The sequence below is a fragment of the Oncorhynchus kisutch genome, linkage group LG27 (genome assembly GCF_002021735.2).
Source record: "Oncorhynchus kisutch isolate 150728-3 linkage group LG27, Okis_V2, whole genome shotgun sequence".
In the NCBI taxonomy this organism is placed as follows: domain Eukaryota; kingdom Metazoa; phylum Chordata; class Actinopteri; order Salmoniformes; family Salmonidae; genus Oncorhynchus; species Oncorhynchus kisutch.
In genome coordinates, this window is record NC_034200.2 from 8334938 (window position 1) to 8359713 (window position 24776).

Below are 24776 nucleotides of genomic sequence, written 5' to 3' on the forward strand. Positions count from 1 at the left end.
CATTTGATTGTAACTCTTCGGTACCTGAACATTCCCTCCAGTAGCTACATAGTTAACAGCCATACAAAATATGGAATCTTAGTCAAATCAAATCAAAATCAAAATATGACTATGGATGATAGTCTTTGGACATGTCCTCTGTACCCAAAACAAAGCAGTTCAGGCTGTGTGTGTGTGTGTGTGTGCACGTGTGCGTGTGTGCGTGTGTGTGTGTGTCTGTCTCCCCATGTCACCTCTTCTTCATCTGTGCTGACCTGAAAGTGCAAAATAGGTGAAAGCAGTGTAATGATTGTTCTCCTGGTGTTTGGCTTTCACCTTTCTAGGTATTTTATATCAGTGCAGATGAAGGAAAGGAGACAGTTTGACTATTGAGATGTGTGCATGGAGTCAGATACCTCCTCACTTGCAACAGTGTGCTGAAATGACCAGCAGGTGGCACTGTTGCACTTGCATGGCAGACCAGATTGCTGCAGAGTAACCACACTCCTGGAGTGTGATTGTACAAACACATTACACACACACACACAAGCACACATGCAAGGACATAGCATACACACAAACACACAGTGAAATGTGTGTTTTTCTGACTGAGCAGAAGAAGAGAGGACATGTCTGACTGTTTATCCTTGCCTGTTTTACACACATGGCCACTGGTGCTGTGCAGTCAGGTCTATTGGCATGGGGTTGTCTTTGGTGTATTTGCTTGGCCCATTAGTCAAAGACTTGAGCTTGTGGATTTATCAATCCCAAAAAAGGGAGACAAAGCTATTCTGGGGGACTACCTTATCTTAGCTATTTTTGACTCCTGATCTTGTTTTTTTTTTGGGGGGGGGGGGGCAGATTTGCTTAATGGTCTGAGGATAATTTAGGACACCAATACACCATTCCTCTCTCAGACCTGTTGGTTTCTCTTTGGTTTCTGATGGACAAAACAAAATGGAGTAAAAGGTGAGATCCCTCACAAAAAGAGAACACCTTCAGACCAATGGTCATAGACACCTGATTCAATTCATCAACTATTCATCAAGACCAGGAGTTGAATCAGCTGAGCTGGACAAAAAGCCTGCACACCAGGGTCAGTGACCACTGCTTTAGATCCAAACCCCTCCATCCTCTCCCACCCCCTTCCCTTCTCTCTCATTCCTTGGAGAAGGTGGTAGCAGAGGAGGTACCGGGTTGCGCCGTGGATGAACCGGCGTTGTTGTTGTTCCCATGAGCGTGCATGTGACCGTGCCCATGCACGTTCCCATGCACACCCCCGTGCTCGTTCCCCTCAACGCCTCCGGTGGACCCCCAACGGTCGTGGCAGCGTCGCCGTGCATTCATGAAGAAATTTGAGACGGTGGAGAGCTCCAGGCCCAGCTGCTGGCTGATGGTGATCTGCATCTCCTTGGAGGGCCGGCGGTTCTCCCTAAAGATAGCCGCCAGCGTGCGGCGCTGCAGGTCGGTGAAAACCAGCCGCTGTTTCTTGGGGACCAGGTTCCTTTCACGACCCTGGTCCTGCTCCTTCCGCTTACAGGCTGGAGAAGGGAAGACAGGGGGAAAAGAGAGGGACAGAAGACAGGGGGAAAAGAGAGGGAGAGAAGAGAGGGGGAGAGTTTAGTTTCCTCCTGTCTTTCCTGCTCATTCCAAGTGTATTTTCCCCATATACTGTTGAATTTGACCCTGATTTTACTGTTAATATTGATAATACAAAAGTCTATTTCAAACAGGAACCTACTACATAAAATAGCCAATATTGAAGGAGGGATGCAGGCAGTGTAAAGAATGGGGTGGATGGATAGATAAAGTAAAGTGGGATGGATGGATGGATGGATGAATGGATGAAAATACATAGATTTCCAGGTGGAATGATGGCGAAATAGAAGGCTGTAGGGACACAATGAAGGACTGATATAGTGAAGGGACAGGGTGTTTAGGTGATGGAGAAGTGAGAGTGACAGGGTGGGAGGATTGCGATGCGTGGTTCAGCTGTTTGTTCACCTGCACCTGCTCGCAATTGCTAATAACCTATCCGCAAATGCCCAACTAATATGTGATAAAGGGAAAATCTGACCCTAACCCACAAATATAGAAAATGCACTGTAGGCTACAGTCATAAACAGCAGAACGTTTTGTTGACAGGGAGTGCAGGATTTTTTGTTGTTGCCTGATTTACACATGTTTCTGCTTATAATTTACAAATTTTGATTGGCTATTTCGAAAAAGCTTGGGATTATAAGGTTCTTTCTGTATTTTTGTCAAAATGTAGTTATTGACATTGTCTTGTTCTGTTCAATGGTCTCTACCTATATAGTTGTCTAAATACCCAAATTCATGTTGATAAGTTAAAAAGAATACAATATAAAACATTGCTGACACCATTCAAACCAGTTCGGAATTTTAAAGCCAGTTATTTCAGAATCATCGTTTTGCAGATAGAACCTTGTAGTCCCAAGCTCTCCATTTGTTAATCATCTGTCTATAATTAGATACATGCAGCATCTCTTCTGTGATTATACGTTGCCCTAGAATACTAAATAAACCCTTGATCACCACAATAATGGCATACGTCAATAGAATCAACACTTGAATCCAGTTGACATCCGTGAAGTTTTCTCTGTCATCCACGCTTCTTTCGTGGAGTAAAGGCCTTTAGGCACCGGGGAGAAAATGCAATAACAAAAAAAATGGGAATGATTTTCTGTGCAAAATTTCAAAATGACATCAGTTTCACCAGTTGTATTCAAATAAATAGAAAGCTGTGAAAAAGACCCAACATGTTTTGGATAATATTTTAGATAGGCTTGGATGCATATTTCATGTGGTTGAAATACTATCAGCTTTTATGATGATGCTAAAAAAATAGAGCCCCAGCAGATGGTCCCTAACTGTGCAATTGCATTCTCTGAAGATGCTGAAATAAATAAATAATACTCCTGTTCCCAGTGTCAAAATGTACATTTAGTGTATCATTTTACTGCAAGTAATACTTAATTCGGCAGGAGTTAATATTAAGGCAATGTAAGAGGTTATAGACCTACAATCAGTGTCCAGATTTCAGTTTCCATTTAAACAGTTCCCTTGAAGTGCCTTAGTCCTATTTGTAGTCCCCATCTTGTGTGACTGTAAAATGTGTAAAGGGCCTTATAATTATCACACATAACATCGCTGGCACTGCTATCATCCTCTTTTTCCACTTCACCACATCTTTCCCAAACATTCGGGCGGGGCGGTCTGTCCACCCATCATTATGGGTGGACAGACAGATGAAAATAAACTGGGGATGGGAGGAGGCGTGTAGAGTTAATTACCCAATGTAGACATGATGTGATTTTGAGAGAGACATGAGTGGGATGTGAAGGGGGCAAGGAAACAGATTTTTCAGCTTAACTGAACTAACTAATGTGTGTGTGTGTGTGTGTGTGTGTGTGTGTGTGTGTGTGTGTGTGTGTGTGTGTGTGTGTGTGTGTGTGTGTGTGTGTGTGTGTGTGTGTGTGTGTGTGTGTGTGTGTGTGTGTGTGTGTGTGTGTGTGTGTGTGTGTGTGTGTGTGGTATAAATTGAAGATCGTGAAAGAAGACAAATCACAACACTTTTAATTGAATTATCACGAATCAGAGTCATCTATACAGCTTTTGCTTTTCGCATTATCACTGAGGTATGCAGGTAAAGTAACACGTGTAGCATCAGACTTTCTTCGTGATTTAGCCTACAAAGGTTGGTTGGCAGTGAAACCTGCATGTCATTGATAATTGCATTTTTAGTTTATTTCTATTGGTAATCACTGTAGTTTCGCCTACACCATGAGATGTTGGAACTGGACCATACTGTTTGCCTTTGCTGTGGTCGGCATTTTGTTCATCTTTAAGCTGCATTGGTAGCTTTTGGAGCGGTGGAGTAGAGAGTATTTTATTGCTTTGTCGGGTGCAATACTAGGCCTAGGGTTTCTGAGCCGTTCTGTGCTGCTGGTCTAAAAGCTGCAATGATCGATTTTCCGCGGTTTTCTCCTGAACACGTGGTCCAGTAATCAGGCTTCCCTTCCCCACCCAATTGATCCGTATTGATCTGCGAGCCCGCGGTGTGTGTGCGCGCGCGCATGTGCACCCGTGTGTGGGCTTGTGCACGCGCGCGCGTCCCACTCACGGCGGGAGAGAGAACCTGAGCGAGCATGTGACAGACAGAGAATAAATGGTTTATCTCGGGAGGACAGACTGCCAGAACCACTACAATACATAAGTAAAATACAATACTGTAAAATAGAATACACGACTACAATAAAAGTGGACGGTGTATTATTTCTATCCCCATGAGCGTACCACCCTTCCTTCAAGGCCATGGATGAGGCATGCAATTATTTAAATCCAGACCTATGACAGGCTTGGATTGAGGCATGCAATAATTTAAATCCAGACCTATGGTAGGTTTGAATTCGCCATGCCAAAAGGTTTTTCTCCAGGTGCATGAAACAATGAGGATATTTCCTGCGATATTTTCTACGAGAACCTATTGCCAAATGCTCAATAAACATGATGTTTCTTTCATTTGATTACATTGTGAAAGATGTCTTCAATGATCACACCTTTTATCACACATATTATAGAAATGTGATGTTCAGTTCATTTTAATGGGTAATGCATGTGTATTGCCTAATGTGAATATAGTGTAATGTAGTGTAATTTAGAGTACTCTAGCATTTGAAACATGTATCTAAAATGTTGTTGGAACAACTGATTGATATAATTGTGTTGTGTTTTGGTGATTAAACCAATGTACTCATTATATTTCACAGTAAACGTATATTTAGGATCAGTAACCAGGTTTCCATCCACGTAAAGTGGGTACATGTCGGATAAAACATTTAATGACAGTGCTGATGGAAACAGAACATTTGTCGAAACATTCCAAATGTCAAAACAAAATAAGCTAGAGAAGGTGTGATCTTTTTGTGTGGGTAAAGTTCATTATGCGAGAAAAGTTGGCGGGAAACGCTTTTATGACCAAATAGGCTATTGATATAATAACCATCATATCGAAATAACTTTGGAGTCAGTCACACAATGACATGTGTGTGGTCCTCCCACTACTATTTTATCAGCCTATATATTAAATGAATGATGATGAACTTTACAGGGTGGTGAAAGTGCATGGTGATGAGCTTGATGCTCCTTTCCAATAATTATCCAGGGTTTTAATTCTATTAATTAATATCAAGGGTCATAACGCACAGTCTTTTATCCCTAACAAGTCAATCTGATAGAAACATTTCTGGTGGGGAAATGCGCATGTTGTTTTTATGCGGATTTTACAATATTCGCATGAAAATTTGTCGCCAATTGGATGTATACAAACACAATTATTGCACAATGAAAGGTTTTGAATGTAAGACTGGTTGCATTACAAGTGTTTCCAGTTTGGAGTTTTAAGAGTTTTGAAAATTCATCACATTCTTGTGAAAATACTACCAAAGGTGTGGAACAACACAAAGGAATGTGTGTGTGCGCCTGCGTGCATGAGTGTGTGTGTGAGTAATGATCTCTGCAATGTTGAGGTGCTGTATGAAAATTATGGATGACTGAACGGCAAATTTAGACAACACCAGTAAACAAATATGACTGTGTGGAGTTGATCAATGTGTGTTCGTGCGCGCTGAAACAGTGGCATGAATTGCAGATCATAAAAGAAGACTAATCTCAACACTTCTAATTAAAAAAATAAGAATCAGAGCAATTTATATTGCTTTTAACATAATCATTGAGGTGTATACAGGTAAAGTAACGGGTTGTGGCAGCAGACTTTCTTTGGTTGGTCGACAGTGAAAGCTGCATGTTCGTGTGTGTGTGTGCGCGTGTGTGTGTGTGTCTGTGTTTGTAAATGATTTGACTGATTTGGTAATGCGGTTGATGTGTGTGTATAGCCCTATACTGTACAGCTTTTCCTTTTAACCAATTTTGACATCAGATTCCGACGTTTGTCCAAGTTTGTCCAATATGTAAAATTCAGAAGTTTTCCCAAACGTCAAATTTCAACGGTTAAGTTTGGGATAGGGTTACGGTTACAACAGAAACAACTGGTTAAGTTTAGGTATTCATTCCGAAGGGTTAAGTGTTAAGGTTTGGGATAGGGCTACGACATTGCTAAATTGTAATTAAATTGCCTTACCTCCCTAATCTTACCTAATTTGCACACACATTATATATATATTTTTCTATTGTGTTATTGACTGTGAGTTTGTTTATCTCATGTGTAACTCTGTGTTGTTGTTTGTGTCGCACTGCTTTGCTTTATCTTGGCGAGTTCGCAGTTGTAAATGAGAACTTGTTATAAATACCTGGTTAAATAAAAGTTAAATACAAAATAAATTTAAAAAAGGTTACACCAGAAAAAACATGACGGTTAAGTTTAGTTATTCATTCCGAATGGTTAAGGTAAGGGTTATGGTTTGGGATAGGCGAATACTTTTATTAAAACATATATATAGAAACCACCGCATGATGCTGTCACCATCATGCGTCACCGTAGGGATGGTGATAGGTTTCCTCCAGATTGGCATTCAGGCCAAAGAGTTCAATCTTAGTTTCATCAGACCAGAGAATATTGTTTGTCATGGTCTGAGAGTCCTTTAGGTGTCTTTTGGCAAACTCCAAGCGTCCTGTCATGTGCCTTTTACTTAGGAATGGCTTCCGTCTGGCCACTTTACAATAAAGGCCTGATTGGTGGAGTGCTGCATAGATGTTTATCCTGCTGGAAAGTTCTCCCATCTCCACAGAGGAACTCTGGAGCTCAGTCTGTGTGACCATCGGGTTCTTGGTCACCTCCAAGGCCCTTCTCCCCTGATTGCTCAGTTTGGCCGGTGGTTCCAAACTTCTTCCATTTAAGAATGATGGAGGCCACTGTGTTCTTGGGGACCTTCAATGCTGCAGACATTTTTTGGTACCCTTCCCCAGATTTGTGCTTCGACACAATCCTGTCTCAGAGCTCTACAGACAATTCCTTCAACCTCATGGCTTAGGTTTTGCTCTGACATGCGCTGTCAACTGTGGGACCTTATATAGACAGGTGTGTGCCTTTCCAAATCATGTCTAATTAACTGAATTTACCACAGGTGGACTCCAATCAAGTTGTAGAAACATCTCAAGAATGATCACTGGAAATAGGATGCACCCAAGCTCAATTTCGAGTCTCATAGCATAGGGTCTGAATACTTATGTAAATAAGGTTGTTTCAATTTTTTATTTTAATACATTGGTATAAAAATAAAAATAAATAAAAAACGGTGTTTTCAATTTGTCATAAAGAATATTCTTTTTTAAATCAATTTTAGAATAATGCTGTAACATAACAAAATGTGGAAAAAGTGAAGGGGTCTGAATACTTTCCGAATGCACTGTATGATATCTCTCAGGTTTGTTTGTTCTCCGCAGCCCTATAGGTTAGTAATTACTTAACTAATTGTGTCTCTCCAAGTCTTCAGTTTGGCATTAACAACTGCTGACGGACCCACACATACACGTCACACTTCACACTTCAACTCTATAGTGTTCGCCTTTCCTCCCTTTCCTCACCATTTCCCCCCTAAAAGCAAAGCAGCAGAAGTCCATCCACTCCAGTCTGCTTCGTCTGTTAGCTCCCCTTGTTGTTCTCAATTGTTTTCATTTGTCCTCAGATTGATAGTCCCCATATTGATTGATCTACGCTTCAAAACCATTCCATGGAACGTTTATTCAATTCGTTCAGGCTCGGCCATGCCAAGCTCTCCCCAGGCTTTCTAAGTGACGTTCCAACCCAACTCAATACTGACTAATGTAATGACTGAATACTAGTGCTAATATACTGATACTTCAATACGTAATGCCTGTTTTCAAACAACTGCTGCTACCGGCCATTTTACAATGCCAACACCACTCTCCCCTTCCTTTCTCTCCCATTAGCTCAACCAATAACATCGCAAACACTTGTGCGGCAGACCCCAGGGTGCAGTGTAGGCCTACATTGGAAATCTTCTGTAGAATAAGTTAACACATACTTATAATGGTCAATATAATATATTATGTTTGAATTCAATATTAATATATTAATATATCATTTTCATATTACTAAAACAAACAAAGGACTGGGAGGATTACATATTATTATATTGGCCCTACAGATGCAGGCTATATTATCCAGAGATACTTACATCTCTCGGGTTAGGCCTAATTCTAATCAACCCAACTTAATCAAACCACGATCTGTAACTTTCAATTCCAGTCAAAGGTGCTCTCTGCTTTTAGTTTTAGTATGACTGCCAATGGGTTATTAGAATCTGTTCTAACCAGCCCGAAAACTAAACTCCAGGGTTACCAGGGCATTCAAAGAACTTAGATTTTATATATCCATAAAGACCCACACTGAAGACATACTCTTCCCTACCAATGCATTATCATTTGTTTGTGAAAATAGCAAAAGAAAGAAAGTTTGGCCTCCCTTTACTCATCATAATCATCACCTTTACATGTACACGTGATGTCACACACTTAAAGGGTAGGTAGCATAAACGTAACCACATGTAACATATGGATTTGCATTAGTATACACATCATAAATCCCAATGGAAAGTTATACCTCACTTTTCTATTTTTTTGAGTTATTACATAAAACTGATCAGAATTCCGAAAAATACAGAGGTCATGTCGGAAAATGTTTTTCCGGGGTGTGATGTATAATAAGGAGGACCCTGCAAGCCAGCCTACTCCCTGTTAATGTAAACTCCAGCAGAAATAACTTCAAATGTAAAACTTCTAATGAAACCAAATCGTTTGCACTCATGATTACTGGTTTCAATTGAATTTTCAGCCAATTTACAAGCAAATATTTAATGAATGTATTATTGTTACAAATCAACTTACAAGGTTGCGATCCAATTAGCCTGCTAATATTAGCCCTACTTGCCTGCTAATGATACATTAGCACTGAATGAGTCAGCCAGCTGCTGTCAACATCTAACTCACAGCTACATTAAAGTAATCCAAAGTTTTGGAAATACATAACGCTATCCAACCAGTTATCAAAGATTGTTAGCTATAGTTATCTTAGCCAGAAACTGGCTAGCCAGCTCATGTTAGCTATTTAGCCAAATAGCTATTAGCCTAGCCACCCTAGCCAACCACCATGGTTATGGTTGGCAACATAGAGCCCAACTACTGGAGACCTGCTAGAACACAACTAACACAACTAAAACATAACCGCAGATTAAAAGCAAAGAGCAAGCAGAGACCAATCCGATGGTAAAACTTTCAAAAGAGTGCAGTCTGAGTTAGCTCCCAAAGCAAGGGGAGGTGGGTGCTTCACTGGGCCGAAATCCAACATAGATAGATTTCAGATATCAGTTAGCTAGCGAGCTAGTACTGAGCCAAGGTGGGAAATGTTTAAAAAAACTCCCACAGCCTTCACAGAAAACATGCCAAAAAGTTGACAAAACAAAAAAAGGAGAACAGACGAGTTACTACACAATTAGATCAAGCAGATATGATTTTCTCTTTCGTTTTGAGCCCACGGCAAGAAAGCATCAGAGCCTGCCATGCCAATGGGTTTCCACTAGATAACACATCCACAAAGTCTGGAATAGCGTGAGGTGTGGCTAACATTAACCAGCTTGAGCTAGCTTCCAGACTAGCATACGAACTCGGTAGCGCAGAATAGATCCTCCATATGTAGTTGAGAAATAGTACATTGTCGGTAGTTTAAGTGAATAAAAAATATGTGAAATAAGAAATAAGTGAATAAATACGTAACAACCCCAAAACATAAGTGTGTTTGTACTTATAGGTAACCAGATCGTGACTATACCTAAGTTACTAAGTCTTTGACCACACTGTGTTGTTAAATTGGTGAGTAAAAAACTCAAGCTTGTTACCCTTTAAAGATGAGAAGGGTAGCAGGTAGTTGGTTGAATTGTACTTCCTTACTGTGAGCTATAACTCTTGACAGTGTGCAGGATATGACAGAGAAGTGAGAGGTAGATGGGGCATAGTTATCCAGGGCTCAGAGTGTAAGATAGTAACATAGGGCTTAGGGCATTGAGAGATGGTTACCTTATGGGGATTTCCTTTGAGCTTGGTATCATGTGAGGGACATACTGTAATTTAGGCTGCAGCAGGCCCAAGGGTAGGCCTACATAAAAAAACATGCAAATATCGATGTGTTTGTGAAATAAAAACCCTCCATGTTCCGAGCACAGTTTTGGAGAGAGTAACTAGATTTGTATAGGTTTATACAATAGCAATATAAATTGTAAGCTCATCTTAAACATTTGCATAATAGGCCTGAAAGAAGATCCAAAAAGGCATGTGCAAACTGCAAATATATTGACCGAAACGTTGGTGAGCAAGTGATTATGTATAAGCAGCAGTGGTGGAAAAAGTACCCAACTGTCATACTTGAGTAAAAGTAAAGATACCTTATTAGAAAAAGTCAAGTAAAAGTCAAAGTCACCCAGTAAAATTATACTTGAGTAAAAGTCTCAAAGTATTTGGTTTAAAATATGCTTTAAGTATCAAAAGTAAATGTAATTGCTCAAATGTACTTAGGTATCAAAAGTAAAAGTAAAATAATGAATCATATCAAAGTCCTTATATTAAGCAAACTGGATTCCACCATTTTCTTGTTTTTAAAATTACAGATAGCCAGGGGCACACTCATTCAGACATAATTTACAAACAAAGCATGTGTGTTTAGTGAGTCCGCCAGATCAGAAGCAGTAGGGATGACCAGAGATGTTCTGTTGATGTTCTGTTGTGCGTGAACTGGACTATTTTCCTGTTCTGTTAAGCATTCAAAATGTACAGAGTACTTCTGTGTGTCAAGGTAAATGTAAATGTAAAAAGTACAACATTTTCTTAAGGAATGTAGTGAAGTAAATGTAAAAGTTGTCAAAAATAGAAATAGTAATGTAATGTACAGATACCCCAGAAAATGTGTGTATGGATACTTAAAAATATATATTAAAAAATTACCTTTATTTTACTAGGCAAGTCAGTTAAGAACAAATTCTTATTTTCAATGACGGCCTAGGAACAGTGGGTTAACTGCCTGTTCAAGGGCTGAACGACAGATTTTGTACCTTGTCAGCTCGGGAATTTGAACTTGCAACCTTTCGGTTACTAGTCCAATGCTTAAGTACTTTACAACACTGATAAACAGGTCCAGGCATATTTATTATTTTAGGTGTGATTGTTGAAATTTGTATTTGATTAAAATGACTGTTCGCCTACTTTTTGAAGTGTGCATTATATCTCAGCCAGGTCACCCATGGTTCAAGTCAGTATTCAACGTCCATCAATGTCTGAAGACATCGGGAGATGACGTGGAAACTGGCCACTAGGGGACAAATGAGCGCTGTGAACTTCAAGTCTGTTTCAGTTTTGCTTGGGCGTTGTGGATGGGCATGGCGGATGGGCGTAAGCATCTGCCTCTGTTGCCAAACGTTGGATGCCCAAGGTTGCATGTTGGAATCGAACAATAAAAAGTTGGTTTTGAGAAAAAAATGTAGCGCCTATCCTAAACCTTAACCCTTACCTTAACCATTCGCAAGTTAATGCCTAATCTTAAGATTTAGGAGTTAATGCCCAAACTGAACCCTTACCTTTAAATTGTGGGGCTCCGACTGGTACAGCGGTCTAAAGCATTGCATCTCAGTGCTGGAGGCGTCACTACAGACACCCTGGTTCAAATCCAGGCTGTATCACAACCGGCCATGATATCCAACAACATTGAAATGTGACATTTGAGAAACATGGATGAACATCTAATTCTGAGGTGAGACTGTGAGAGCTTGTTGTATATTTTGCCCTTTCTGCTTTAAAAAGCAACTGCTGTCATGGCAGAATCAGAATCCTTTAGGTAACATTTATAAATAAGATGTTTTATTCATTTTTATACTGTAAGTATGCTTATGTGGGAAAAATTATACGAAATTGTTTGACTACAGAGGTAGCAAAACTGTTCTTCAAATCTATGATACTCCCCCACTTAACATACTGCTTGACTAGTTGGGCCCAAGCTTGCTGTACAACATTAAAACCTATTCAGTCTGTCTACAAACAGGCTCTAAAAGTGCTTGATAGGAAGCCCAATAGCCATCATCATTGTCACATCCTTAGAAAGCATGAGCTCTTGAGTTGGGAAAATCTTGTGCAATACACCGACGCATGTCTTGTATTCAAGATCCTTAATGGCCTGGCTCCCCCTCCACTCAATATTTTTGTTAAACAGAAAACCCAGACATATGGCAGCAGATCCACAAGGTCTGCCATGAGAGGTGACTGTATAGTTCCCCTAAGGAAAAGCACCTTTAGTAAATCTGCATTCTCTGTGAGAGCTTCCCATGTCTGGAATACACTGCCATCAGACACACATAACTGCACCACATATCACACTTTCACAAAATGCTTGAAGACATGGCTAAAGGTCAATCAGATTTGTGAACATGGTCCCTAGCTGTGTGTTGCCGCTCTCCATGTTGTCTGTTGTCTGTAGCTTGTGAGGTGTGGAAACACTTTGTTGCTTTTATGAATTTTGACTTGCTGCTTTTTGTTCTATGCTGCTCTGTCTGTATGCTACGTCTTGCTTGTCCTATGTTGCTCTGTCTGTATGCTATGTCTTGCTTGTCCTATGTTGCTATGTGTTGCTTGTTCTATGTTGCTATTGTCTATATTGTAATTGTTTTTAATAACCTGCCCAGGGACTGCGGTTGAAAATCAGCCGGCTGGCTAAAACCGGCACTTTTTTACTGAAACTTTGATTAATGTGCACTGTCCCTGTAAAAATAAAAAATAAACTCAAACTCAAACTTGGGCCCAGAGAGGGGAGAGGTCGGGTTAGTCTTATCTGTGAATGTGTCTAACTATTCCTAAACCATGTGAAGGGATGGTGTGATTAATGGGGAACCAGTTAGGTTGGCTCCACAATGTCTGTGTGCCAGTCACTCCTCTCTGTAAGCTTGTCCAGGAGGGGGTTATTTGATATGTGCAATTGGATGAGGTAATGTTTTTGGTTCTAAGTGGTACCAAGAATGAGAAAAGAGCTTTGTTTAGGAGACCAAACTGAACGATAATTTATAGCTAATGCTATAAATTATGGGAAACTCTTTTTTCTGGTAAAAGGTTCTTTGTATAATGTTCCTAAGACCTGTTATTCGTCATGTGAGTTTTGATGGGTGTGTCTTGGCTATAAATGATACTAAGGACTGTTTTGTAAGCACTCTCAGGGAATTAATTTTTGACACTGAATTGATCTGAGAGTCACAGGGCTATGGTGAAGCTCATATAATTAAAGATGGACTTTATGATAACTCTGACTTGTGTGTGGTTTGCTTTCTCATGCTTTGGTAATACAGGAACTTTCCACGACACTGCCCCTAAAAAACAACTTCTCATTTAGAGAACAGCCTATGTGGCATCGATTCAGAAACATTTATTCTACTGTCAAAATTGACTACAAAGTTTAAATAGGATAATTTTGGTTATAAAGTCAGTCTCGTCCAAAACTGAGCTATGTGAGACTTGTGGTCATGACTGCATCACAGCGTAAATAAAGGTTGGGTTTGTTTCAATCCTGCCCACATGCCCGCAGCTGGCAGCACACAAGTAATAATTCATTAAAAGTGCAGATAAACACGACCTGATCGTAATGCCTGTGGTAAATTTGGATTAGAAACTACTCATTCCCCTTGACTTATTTCACATTTTGATGTGTTACAACCTGAGTTCAAAATGTATTAAAAAATTATAATTCTCACCCATCTACACACAATACCCCATAATGACATTTTTGCAAATGTATTGAAAATGAAATACAGAAATATCTCATTTAAATAAGTATTCGCACCCGAGTCAATACTTTGCAGAAGCAGTTTTGGCAGCGATTACAGTGAGGGTCTTTCTGGGATGATCTCTAAAAGCTTTCCACACCTGGATTGTGCAACATTTGCCCCATATTCTTTTCAGAATTCTTCAAGCTCTGTCGAAATGGATGTTGATCATTGTTAAACCAAAATGTTCAGGTCTTGCCAAAGATTTTCAAGCAGATTTAAGTCAAAACTGTAACTCGGCCACTCAGGAACATTCACTGTCTTCTTCGTAAGCAGATTTCTTCGTAAGTAGATTTGGCCTTGTGTTTTAGGTTATTGTCCTGCTGAAAGGTGGAAAGCAGACTGAACCAGGTTTTCCTCTTTGATTTTTCCTGTGCTTCGCTCCATTCCATAAAAACTTTTTATCCTGAAAACGTCCCCAGTTCTTAAGAATTACAAGCCCATAATGTGATGCAGCCACCCCCATGCTTGAACATATAGAGAGTGGTACTCAGTAATGGGTTTTATTGGATTCGCCCCAAACATAACACTTTGTATTAAGGAATAAATGTGAATTGCTTGGACAATTTGTTTGCAGTATTACTGTAGTGCCTTGTTGCAAACAGGATGTATGTGTGGGGTATAGAGGTGACATAGTCTTTCAGAAATCATGTTAAGCACTATTAATACCCACAGAGTGAGTCCATGCAACTTATTATGTGATGTGTTAAGCACATTTTTACTCCTGTACTTATAACACAACAAAATGTGGAAAAGTCATGGGATGTGAAAACTTTCTGTGCAATTTATTGAAGGGCACTAACGAGCCCCGGAGATAGGCTATCCAATAGTCAAACCAACTTTGCCACTGTTCTTTTCAACTTAAGCCATTTGATAAAATTCTCACTACAAAAAGAATGGTCAGTATATGGGGCATTAAACAGTAGACCGGTGCAGACTCTGCAACATGGAAACAGAATCAATAGAGCATCTCTTTTGGTGCTGTCCATCTATGGCTTGTTTTTGGAGTCAGGTCCAGGAATGGTTGTTAGGTCATAATATCAGGGTGTGAATGAACCTGCAAACTGTATTGTTGGGGGATTTGAAGGACCACAGTCAGTCAATAGGAAATATCATTGTACTATTTGATAACATTTAAATTTTTGTGGCAATTTCAGTAGAAATGTTGCAGATGGGGAGGTTCAAGTACCTAGTGAGACACCATGGGAGAATGGAGGGATGTAATTGCAAGAGGAAATGGTAGAATGCCGATTTACTGGGAAAGATGGGGTGATCTGTGGCTGGAATGAACGAGTGTTGGGATAAATGCACAGTATAAATGTTTGAGGTCCTCCAATCAGGGGTGAGGGTAGGGATGCGTTAATTATGTATGTTTTGTGTTTAGTTATGTATGTTTTGTGTTTTGGCTTCACACTGTGACTGGTGTGTGTGCTGGTCCTGATGATTATTGGTGTGCTCGCTTCCATGCCCACCTGGGAGTCAGGCAGAGCTTGATCCTCCTTGGAAAATCCCTTTGGGCTTTGGGTCAGGGGCTTCGCTCTGCAGGCTTCTCGGGGTGGGTGGGAGCAAGCGCACCCACTGACCAGAGCACCCGCTCATGGGAGAGGTCATTTCTATAGTCTTTGTATTGTATTGTTGTTGTTTTAATAAATGCAATTGAAAATATATATTTATATAAATTTGTCACAGTCACACACCAGCCAGTTGAAGCTAATTGGAGACACCCACATCAAACCACACCCTGAAACCAGCCTAGATTTGAATTCAGTCATAGCCACAACCATTTCATAATGAACCAACTCTAAAACAAGGCCAAATCAGGAAGTTCAGTCACCCTTTACAGTAAGTGTGTGTCTCTCTCTTCCTCTCTCTCTCTGTGTGTGTGTGTGTGTGTGTGTGTGTGTGTGTGTGTGTGTGTGTGTGTGTGTGTGTGTGTGTGTGTGTGTGTGTGTGTGTGTGTGTGTGTGTGTGTGTGTGTGTGTGTGTGTGTGTGTGTGTGTGGGTGGGTGTGCGTGCGTGTGTTTTTCATAACTGACCGCACCATGCTGCTATAGTGGTGTGCCCCTGAGCCTGGGCGTGCCTGGGACCGAGGCAGGGGCGGAATGACGTGATCGCGTTTTGCGTGCGGTGAGATGAGCCCTCTCCCTTACCGGCCGGACTACTGCAGGCGAGAAACAGTTTATGTCAATCAATCACTGTCGGTCACACCTCTGGGATCTACGCTCATTGGTTGTCTTGATTAGAGCCTTGCTGTAAAGTCAACTGTTGGATATCCACAAAGACATGCAACAGCAACTGTACAGCCGTCACAAAATGTTACATTACATTACAGCTTCTAAGCTGCCGTAATGAATAGAAAATGGTTTGATTTCGATTAATCATTTCGTTAATTTTTATGAAATCCTGTGCTTTCTAATGAAGTCTACAAGCCAAGCATTATTGCAATTGAATTATCTTGTACTTGCTACACCACCATGCGTTCACATTTTAGCCAACATTGGCTATTCAATGCAGATGTTTTTGCAAACGATAATAATGCATGTTTGGATAAATAATTCACAATAATTCTAAATATATTCACAATTTAAAGAGCCTACTTCCTGTAGCCATTTGGTACAGGCATAATATTCCCTGATTATAAATGAAAAGAGACACTTCTGCTGTTTATTCGATAAGACCATACGGTTTCTGAATAGTTTGGTCTGCTGTTTATTAGTTTGTTATGTAATTTAAAAGCTATCCTATTGCGCACACGAGATTTGTTCAAAGCAGTTTATTCGTAAGGTGTTTATATGGTGTTTATAAGCTTTGGGTTTGAAAAGGATATGCCTAAATATATTGCATATAGGTCACGGGCTCTTAATGCTAAATTAATTTGGCTATTGGGTTCAAATAAGGGCTTTTAGAGCCCCGACAATTATTTCGTTTTTTCTCCAAATTATGGAAAACGTTTAAATAATAATAATTTGAAGGGGGAAAAAATCATAAATTAATAAAATTTCTGAAACAGAGAAATCGGTGATGTGTACTTATTCATACAAATGTTCATGAAAAGAGGAAAAGTTACTGACGTGACTATGCGTAATCGTGTCTTTAAAAATACACGTAGAAATTGTATGGATTAATCCTATCATGCAGGATTGAAGTATTTACATCATAGTTGTTCCATTTATTTTTTGTACATTTTAGTCGAATAATTGAATCCTTAAACCGGTTATATTATGCGAAAGCAATGTCGCTGTTGCCGTTGTATTTTGTTTTCGTCTTCGATTGCATTTAATTGAAGTTGTGTGAATTAAGTGTTATGATTGTACATTCTAAACCTGAGAGAAGGTGTCAACCCCACTGAAGATATTAACACACACACACACACACACACACACACACACACACACACACACACACACACACACACACACACACACACACACACACACACACACACACACACACACACACACACACACATACACACACACACAGGTTTCAAGTAGCCTAGTGATTGCACTGCAGGGTTACAAAACTGAAATGGGGAATTTGGGGAATATGGACTGGCTAAGTCAGCTTGCCAGTTTTTGAAGGGGTACAATGTTGCCACCAAATAGAAAATGGTTTTATTTCGACTTCATTTATTTTTGATGAAATCCTGTGCTTTCTAATGAAGTCTACAAGCTCCAGTGAGAATACAAATACGAATGCTATTGTCCTTTGATGCTAACTCTGTTCAGAACCACAAACAACGCCTCGCCAGCCGACAGAACTTTTACCTAGAACTATGGGGCGGCAGTGTAGCCTAGTGGTTAGAGCATTGGACTAGTAACCGAAAGGTTGCAAGTTCAAATCCCCGAGCTGACAAGGTACAAAATCTGTCATTCTGCCCTTGAACAGGCAGTTAACCCACTGTTCCTAGGCCGTCATTGAAAATAAGAATTTGTTCTTAACTGACTTGCCTAGTAAAATAAAGGTTAGAAAAAAAAGAAAGAAAAATGGACAACGCTCAAAGGTGCGAGCGCACAAAAAAGACTAAACCTTGCTTGCGCCAGTTTTCGCATAAAGATTGGTATTTATAAAATGTGAACTTGACGCAAGAGTGTGCATTTCGGAGGCCATGTGTATGCTTGTACAACTTCTAGTGGTCCATAAATTTTTTTGCAATCAAATATTGTTATTTTGAGGGAAATGGAGATGATTGATGAACGGTAATTATACTAATTGGGAGGGTAATAAAAACATTCAAACATAGGCCTAATGATAAAACAGATGCATTTGCCGTTGGTAAGGAGATCACATAGCAGCATGTGACCTAATGTGTTTCTTCTACATTTAGGCCTACATTTTAGTCGTTCGGCAGATGCTCTTACCCATAGCTCATTTAATAGCCAAGCATGCACTTGGCACTTGCTAAAGGCGGAATGCCTTTTTAGTTTGAAAATGGTGCAACTCAATATTAGGAAGGTGTTCGTAAGTTTGGTATACTCAGTGTATAGTATGGCTCTGATTTATGTAACGTGGGACAGTTTGATAAATCCCAATAATTTGTTGAGCACCAAACGAAAATTCTAGAATCTCCATGTATGCCAGAATTTAGTGAGAAATGTACTCACGGTTGATAAATGAGGCCCCAGTCGCCCGAACAGTCTACCACGGACAGCGCCTCATAGGCACACAGAACACTCTTCATAACCACGGACAGCACCTCATAAGCATACCGAATACTCTTCAGAACCCCAGACAGCGCCTCACTTTCCGAGAGAACTATGCACAGAAGAACCCTAGACAGGGCCTTTCGACCTCCATCAGAACATTATTGACCCAATCTACTCAGGTTTACTTTACTTCTCAACCTCTTCATATTCTGTGTTTGTCCACGTTTTTTCCTGAATAGAACTGATCCTACCCAGTCTTTCACAACAGGCTACGTAAATTGGACAGCATTTAGCTTTTATTTTATTTTTGAATCTAAAATTCTCAAATGAATTCCTCTATTAAACCCCAAATGTGAATATGAGACGTGTATATGTCATGCAAATATTGACTTATTGGCCTTTATATAGGCTACATGCATTGTTTTTAGTCTACTGTATGGAGGTTAGTGCATTGATGTAGTGTGAGAGCATACCTCTGTGGTCCAGTACATGCAGGGTGTTACTAAACATGTGGTGTTTGTTCTGTAGTAGCAGGGAAGACCATTGATGGGAGAGCCTGTGATGCAGAGGGGGGGCAGGGGATGAGGAGGAGTTGGACAGATCTGCTCGGTTGGCGCTGCTGGTGCAGTGCCAGAGAGGGAGGGAGGGAGGGAGGGAGGGAGGGAGGGAGGGAGGGAGGGAGGGAGGGAGGGAGGGAGGGAGGGAGGGAGGGAGGGAGGGAGGGAGGGAGGGAGGGAGGGAGGGAGGGAGGGAGGGAGGGAGGGAGGGAGGGAGGGAGGGAGGGAGGGAGGGAGGGAGGGAGGGAGGGAGGGAAAATCGATTCTGATTCAGAGGGAGTCAGATAAGCCTGAACAATGTATAGTGCAGACACACTCTATAACCCAATCACACACGTACACACCACACACAAGCACAAGCACACACACACACACACACACACACACACACACACACACACACACACACACACACACACACACACACACACACACACACACACACACACACACACACAGTGAAATGTGCTTGCATGCCCACATAAAGATGCATTACATACCCCATAAACCATAACAACCTTTAAAAATCTAATGACATCACAACCTTGGATTGCATTGAGGTCGATTTGCTGACATAAGCAGAAACAGATCATTACTATGGCTGACTACATACACTAGAATCCCCCTGTTAAAAAACACCGCCTTCGTCTTGCGAGGGTTATTTCTATGTAGATCTTCCTTCTTGGCCAGGCAGCCTTTCTACAAGAGATTCTTTATCATAAAAGGACCTTCAGGTTTCAATAAAAGTTCAATTAGAAAGTGTTTGAATGTTAGTATGCCGTCGGAGTTAACAACACATTTAAACAGTAACCCAGTTATTTTACTGTCTGAGATGTGATTTTGTTATTTTCCTACAGGTGTAAAAACAGCATGTTGTACACACTTTTGTTTGTAGCTACCACACATATGTTGGGTTGTGGTTGACGCTGCGTGTTGTTAACCACACATTTGACTTTGCTTACCCAGAAACAAATCTGTTTCAAGGGCTACACCACTCATCCTTCCCTCTCTCTTCTCTTCCCCTTTTCTTTCTACTCTCCTCCATCTCCCTCTCCCTCATTCTTATCAATTATTAAAGTCTCTATTGATCCTTTCTCTACCCTACCTCTATCTGCCTGTTGACACAAAGCCCAAACTCACCAACCCTCAATCAACGCCTGCTCTCCCAGCTGGCAGTGTTAGGGTATGGGCGCCCCCAGAACACAGAGACTTAAGGGTATACATAGTGTTATTCCAAAAACGTATCTCTATCAATCCATTCTGTAGATCACATTTCTAATAATAACAACAACACAATTCTGAGCATTGAACCCCTATTAATATAATCAAGCAACATCTGATGTACGATGAGGTTCTGATTCAGAGGGAAGTCCAAGTCTACATCCACTGTCACACGAAACAGAAACCTGGGGCCAGCTTCTGAATAAATGTTCCCAGCTCAGAACCACAGCAGTCTGAATCATCAGGACCTAACTGGCTCTATATACCCCCAAAAAACACTGCCTTTGTCTTTTTTTTAACCTTTATTTAACTAGGCTAGTCAGTTAAGAACAAATTCTTATTTTCAATGATGGCCTAGGAACAGTGGTAACTGCCTGTTCAGGGGCAGAACGACAGATTTGTACCTTGTACCTTGTCAGCTCAGGGGTTTGAACTTGCAACCTTCCGGTTGTAAGTCCACTGCTCTAACCACTAGGCTACCCTGCTGCCCAGTCTTGCGAGGGCTATTTCTATGTAGATCTGCCTTCTTGGCCAGGTCTCCTTTTTACTCAATTATATGAGTTGGGACTAGGCTGGTAGCAAAAGCATGCCAACCCTGTAGCTCTCTAGGACCATGATTTGTGACCATTAACTGACACAGTCGCAGAGAAAGAATGCACCACAAAGGCAACTGCGGTACACCATTGGCCAAATCCTAACTTAATATCAGTGGGCAAAAGTCAAATTCACATGTACAGACAGAATACTGCTAGATGGATTTGCAACTATTCCTACTTGCAATTATTTGCCCATTTTGTCATATTTTATCAGATGGTTCTCCTTCTATCCTCCAGCTTTATCCCTCAACTCTTTGTCCTGCAGTGTGTGGGTTTCCAATCCACTGAAGCAGCCAGTCCAGTGCTAGCGGCAATGGCAATCATAATGGATTATAGGTTGCATTTTTGTGCAGAGGAGGGAGAGACAAAAGGGGGGAGAGAGAGAGAGAGCGAGCGAGAGAGACAAAGAGGGAGAGAAAGTGAGACAGAGGGAGAGAGAGAGAGGAAAGAGAGAGTGGGGGTTGGGAATTGGAAGCAGCTTTATTGATCTCCTATCTGCGAAGCCAGGCAAACAGGGATGGCCCTCCACACTATTATGGCTGCTGGCTACAGCTATCTGTCTTGCGTTTTCACTATTTATTAAATATGCTTCCTATAAGGAAAAGGTTGCACCTGTATCCGGTCTATGGCTGTACAAGTTCAGACAGCTCTAACACTGTCTGACCTGCAGCTTGTGATCACAACACCATGTATACCGTGTGACAGTGCAGAGGAATCAGTTATTGACTGTAACACTTGGGGAAATCATATGCTACAAGAACACGATCTGGTGGTGTCAACACCATCTCCAACAACCTGCTAGAAGCTCCACCTTACCAAAGTCTGTCCTTACGGACCCCTGAGCTAGCCTGCTGATCCAGTCTGAGCTTCAAAACGTTTTTGTGTTGGTTCAATGCCTTTACAAATGTGTATGGTATGATAGGGATATTGGTGAGATCAGCATTTCCACTCAACACATGCTTGCTGACACATACACACACATGCACACGCACAAAGGCTTACGCACACACTTTCCATGAGTCTGTAACTCACCAGCCATTCAGATGTACCTGAATTAATTGAAAACTGTGGTCTGGGAGGGGCACTAAAGTCAACCCCTCTGGCCGCTATTGACAAGGGAATTTACACACGCCTACACATTGGTCAGAGTGATTTTTATTTGACAGATTAGAACAGTGAAAAGCCACAGATGTAAGGTGATCACATAGCCTGTACGTTTTGTGTGGTTTTGTTGTTTCAACTGCCTGTTTTTGAGTAAATTGGAAAAGACATTCGAAAATATTAAAGCATTGGCCATAAACGGAAATTCCTAGTAATTTCTTAAATATAATGTCTGGACTATTCTGAAATTATATAGGATGAGGACGATAGGGGAAGCCCATTTACTCATTGGTGTGGACCGAACATAAAGGTTTTTGCCTCAAAACATCCCCTCCTGTTTTACACTAAAAATATACATCTTCTCTGAAATACGATAACCATTTGGAAAAACAACTTTCCCTATAAATGTGGATTATTTATTGATTAAATTATTGTATTTTTTGTCTTACACTCATTTCGAATGTCTCTTGTTTTTAAACTATTGATTGGACAGTGATTAAAATGTAAAACCATAATCTGATAAATTAATCAAACCAATTAACTGCAGGGAGAAAATCTAATAAAAATCTAATGGACGCGTTTGTGGCCTTTATTTCGATGATCTATAGGGTTGGCTGGAGGGCCTGTATGCCTACTAGTATTGCCAAAAGCAAGAAATGTCCTTTGAACGAAAATACTTTGTATTTTACTTGAGTAGTAGATGTGTTTCTATGCCCAAGGGATGCCCATAGCATTTTAGTTATGGCATGAACTAAAACCCGCGTCATCGAAGCAGAGGGAAGCCAGTTGTAGAATGACAACCCATATGTAGTCTAATTTTAGACCGTTAAGGGTCTAAATGAAAAGCCGGCGCGGCCGTGTGGTTGGCTGTCTTTCAGGTCGGATTCGAATATTGATTCGGGTGCCACATTTTAAAGGGTAGAGTGGGACGTCGCGTATTGATCAGCAGCCAGAGGTCAAGCGCCGCTGACGCGCTCTCCTCCCGTGCGACTAGTTTATATGCCTCCATGTTCAAGCTGGTGGAGCACACGGGACCCATGAGAGCGAGTGACTGTGTGAGTTACATGTTTGGAACATATGGGATTCACTAGAGAGACCCACGATGGACAGGGTGACATGTTTTAGACACACACACACCCGGCCTGGCGCGTTAGAGAGCACACATTCCCCCTATCTCGAGGACCTTGTGGACATAATACACCCAGAGTCTCATATTAGCCTTATATGACAATGCCCGGGTCCTCTCAGTGATTATATTTGGCTATATGGGTACAAAAACCCTGTTAACATTAGGCTGAGGTGTAAGACAGTGCATGCAGCTGGTTTCTCTTGCAACGTGTCACACCAACATATGGTGACATGGATACCATGCAATCACTTTCACTGTAACGCAGATATCTCTCTAAAACGGCGATTTAAAGAGAGAAAGATTCGCTCTGAAGTTCTCCTGAAAAATCGTTTAGGCTACTTGGTCTCGTGAGTAGCTTTGCTCGCAACCGTTTTACACTGACCGCTGTCCATGGTGCTGAATCGTTTGGAAGTTGAGGTTTTGTCTGATAAAGTTCGTTTAAGTCTTTAGCATAAAACAAGTGCTTTGTATAGAATAGCAAATGTATTATATAAGCCTATACAGATAGCTATTTAAATAGAGCGGATTTGACAAAAGCGAGAACGTATGCTTTTAATAAGCGCAAAACGTCAATTGGTTACGATTGATTGTTCGATACGAAGCCCACACGACATAGGCAGTGAGACCAGGTGCATCTTACCAGCCAACCGAAGGGCAGACATCCGCTGAAACTCGGGCTCCTGGAGCCACTTCCACATCCTCCGGAACGTCTCCCTGCCAGACTTGAGTTTACTCCATGGCTTGGGGTTCCGCAGGAGATCTGAGAGGGTTCCTTGGGACCGACATAGGATCCTCTGTGCGAAAATCGCCTGGGGGATGGAGTAGCGCTTCAGCTCCGCTGTTATCCGCAGAGCCACCTCCTTAGTGTTGATCTCCTCCGCCTGCCCGCCTGACCCTCCTCCCTGACCGGCCCCAGTGCCGTGCCTCTCCCGCTCGGCCAGCATCGCTGCCCCATTGGCCTGGGAGTGGAGGTGGCTGTGCGTATGGTGCATCCCGTTGAGGTTGGAGATCATGCCGTGCCCATGGCCACCTAAACTCCTGGCAATGTGCTCCTCGCTCCGAGACAGCATAGTGGCGTGGGACTCGAAGCCTGTCACAGGGGAGAGCATCTTGGCATCATTGGAGAGGTGAGCACTTGGACCGTAGGCTGAGAGCGTCTGCTGGGTGTTGTGCAAAGAGCCAAGGCCGTTGGACAGCGGGGAGAGGGACCCATGGCCCATGCTGGACATATCTTTGGGGTAGTGGCAGTATAGGTTGCCCATAGACGCCAGCCCCCGGTGGTCATCCCTCATTAACGTGAAGCTCCCGCTGACATTCCCCGCGGAGAGTCGCTGTTGGGTGGCTGCGTGGTGGTGGGAGTGTGGGTGGTGGAACTTGTCGGAGACTGTGGATATGGGAGGTAGGTGCTGGAGAGGTGTCAGGGTGGTGTAGGTGTTGCTCAGGCTCATCCCGGACTCGCACATGCTCATGGCCGGGTGAAGGTGGCCGGAGAGCGACGATGGGTCTGTCCGGTAGTCCCCGGTACCATCCAGTATCGAGGCCATGCTGGACACCATCGCCGACCGGCCGTGCGCGTGAGAAACTAGGTTCCGGTGAGAAGGGGCGGAGGACTGCCGAGCGTGTGAGGAGCTCATCAGGTCCCCTGCCTGTGAGTGCGAGACGCCGTGAAGGTTGCCAAGGTTTTCCATTGTGACTTCCAT

General features: G+C 41.8%; 1 protein-coding gene across 1 annotated transcript; it reads right to left on the reverse strand.

The window, feature by feature from the left end:
• Nucleotides 1–1137: 1137 nt before the first annotated feature.
• LOC109871459 (hepatocyte nuclear factor 6-like) lies at nt 1138–24776 on the reverse strand. Its single transcript, XM_020462361.1, has 2 exons — nt 23717–24776; nt 1138–1520 (listed from the first exon to the last, which is right to left on the reverse strand). Exons 1-2 carry the CDS (start codon nt 24774–24776, stop codon nt 1138–1140), a joined length of 1443 nt encoding a protein of 480 aa, XP_020317950.1.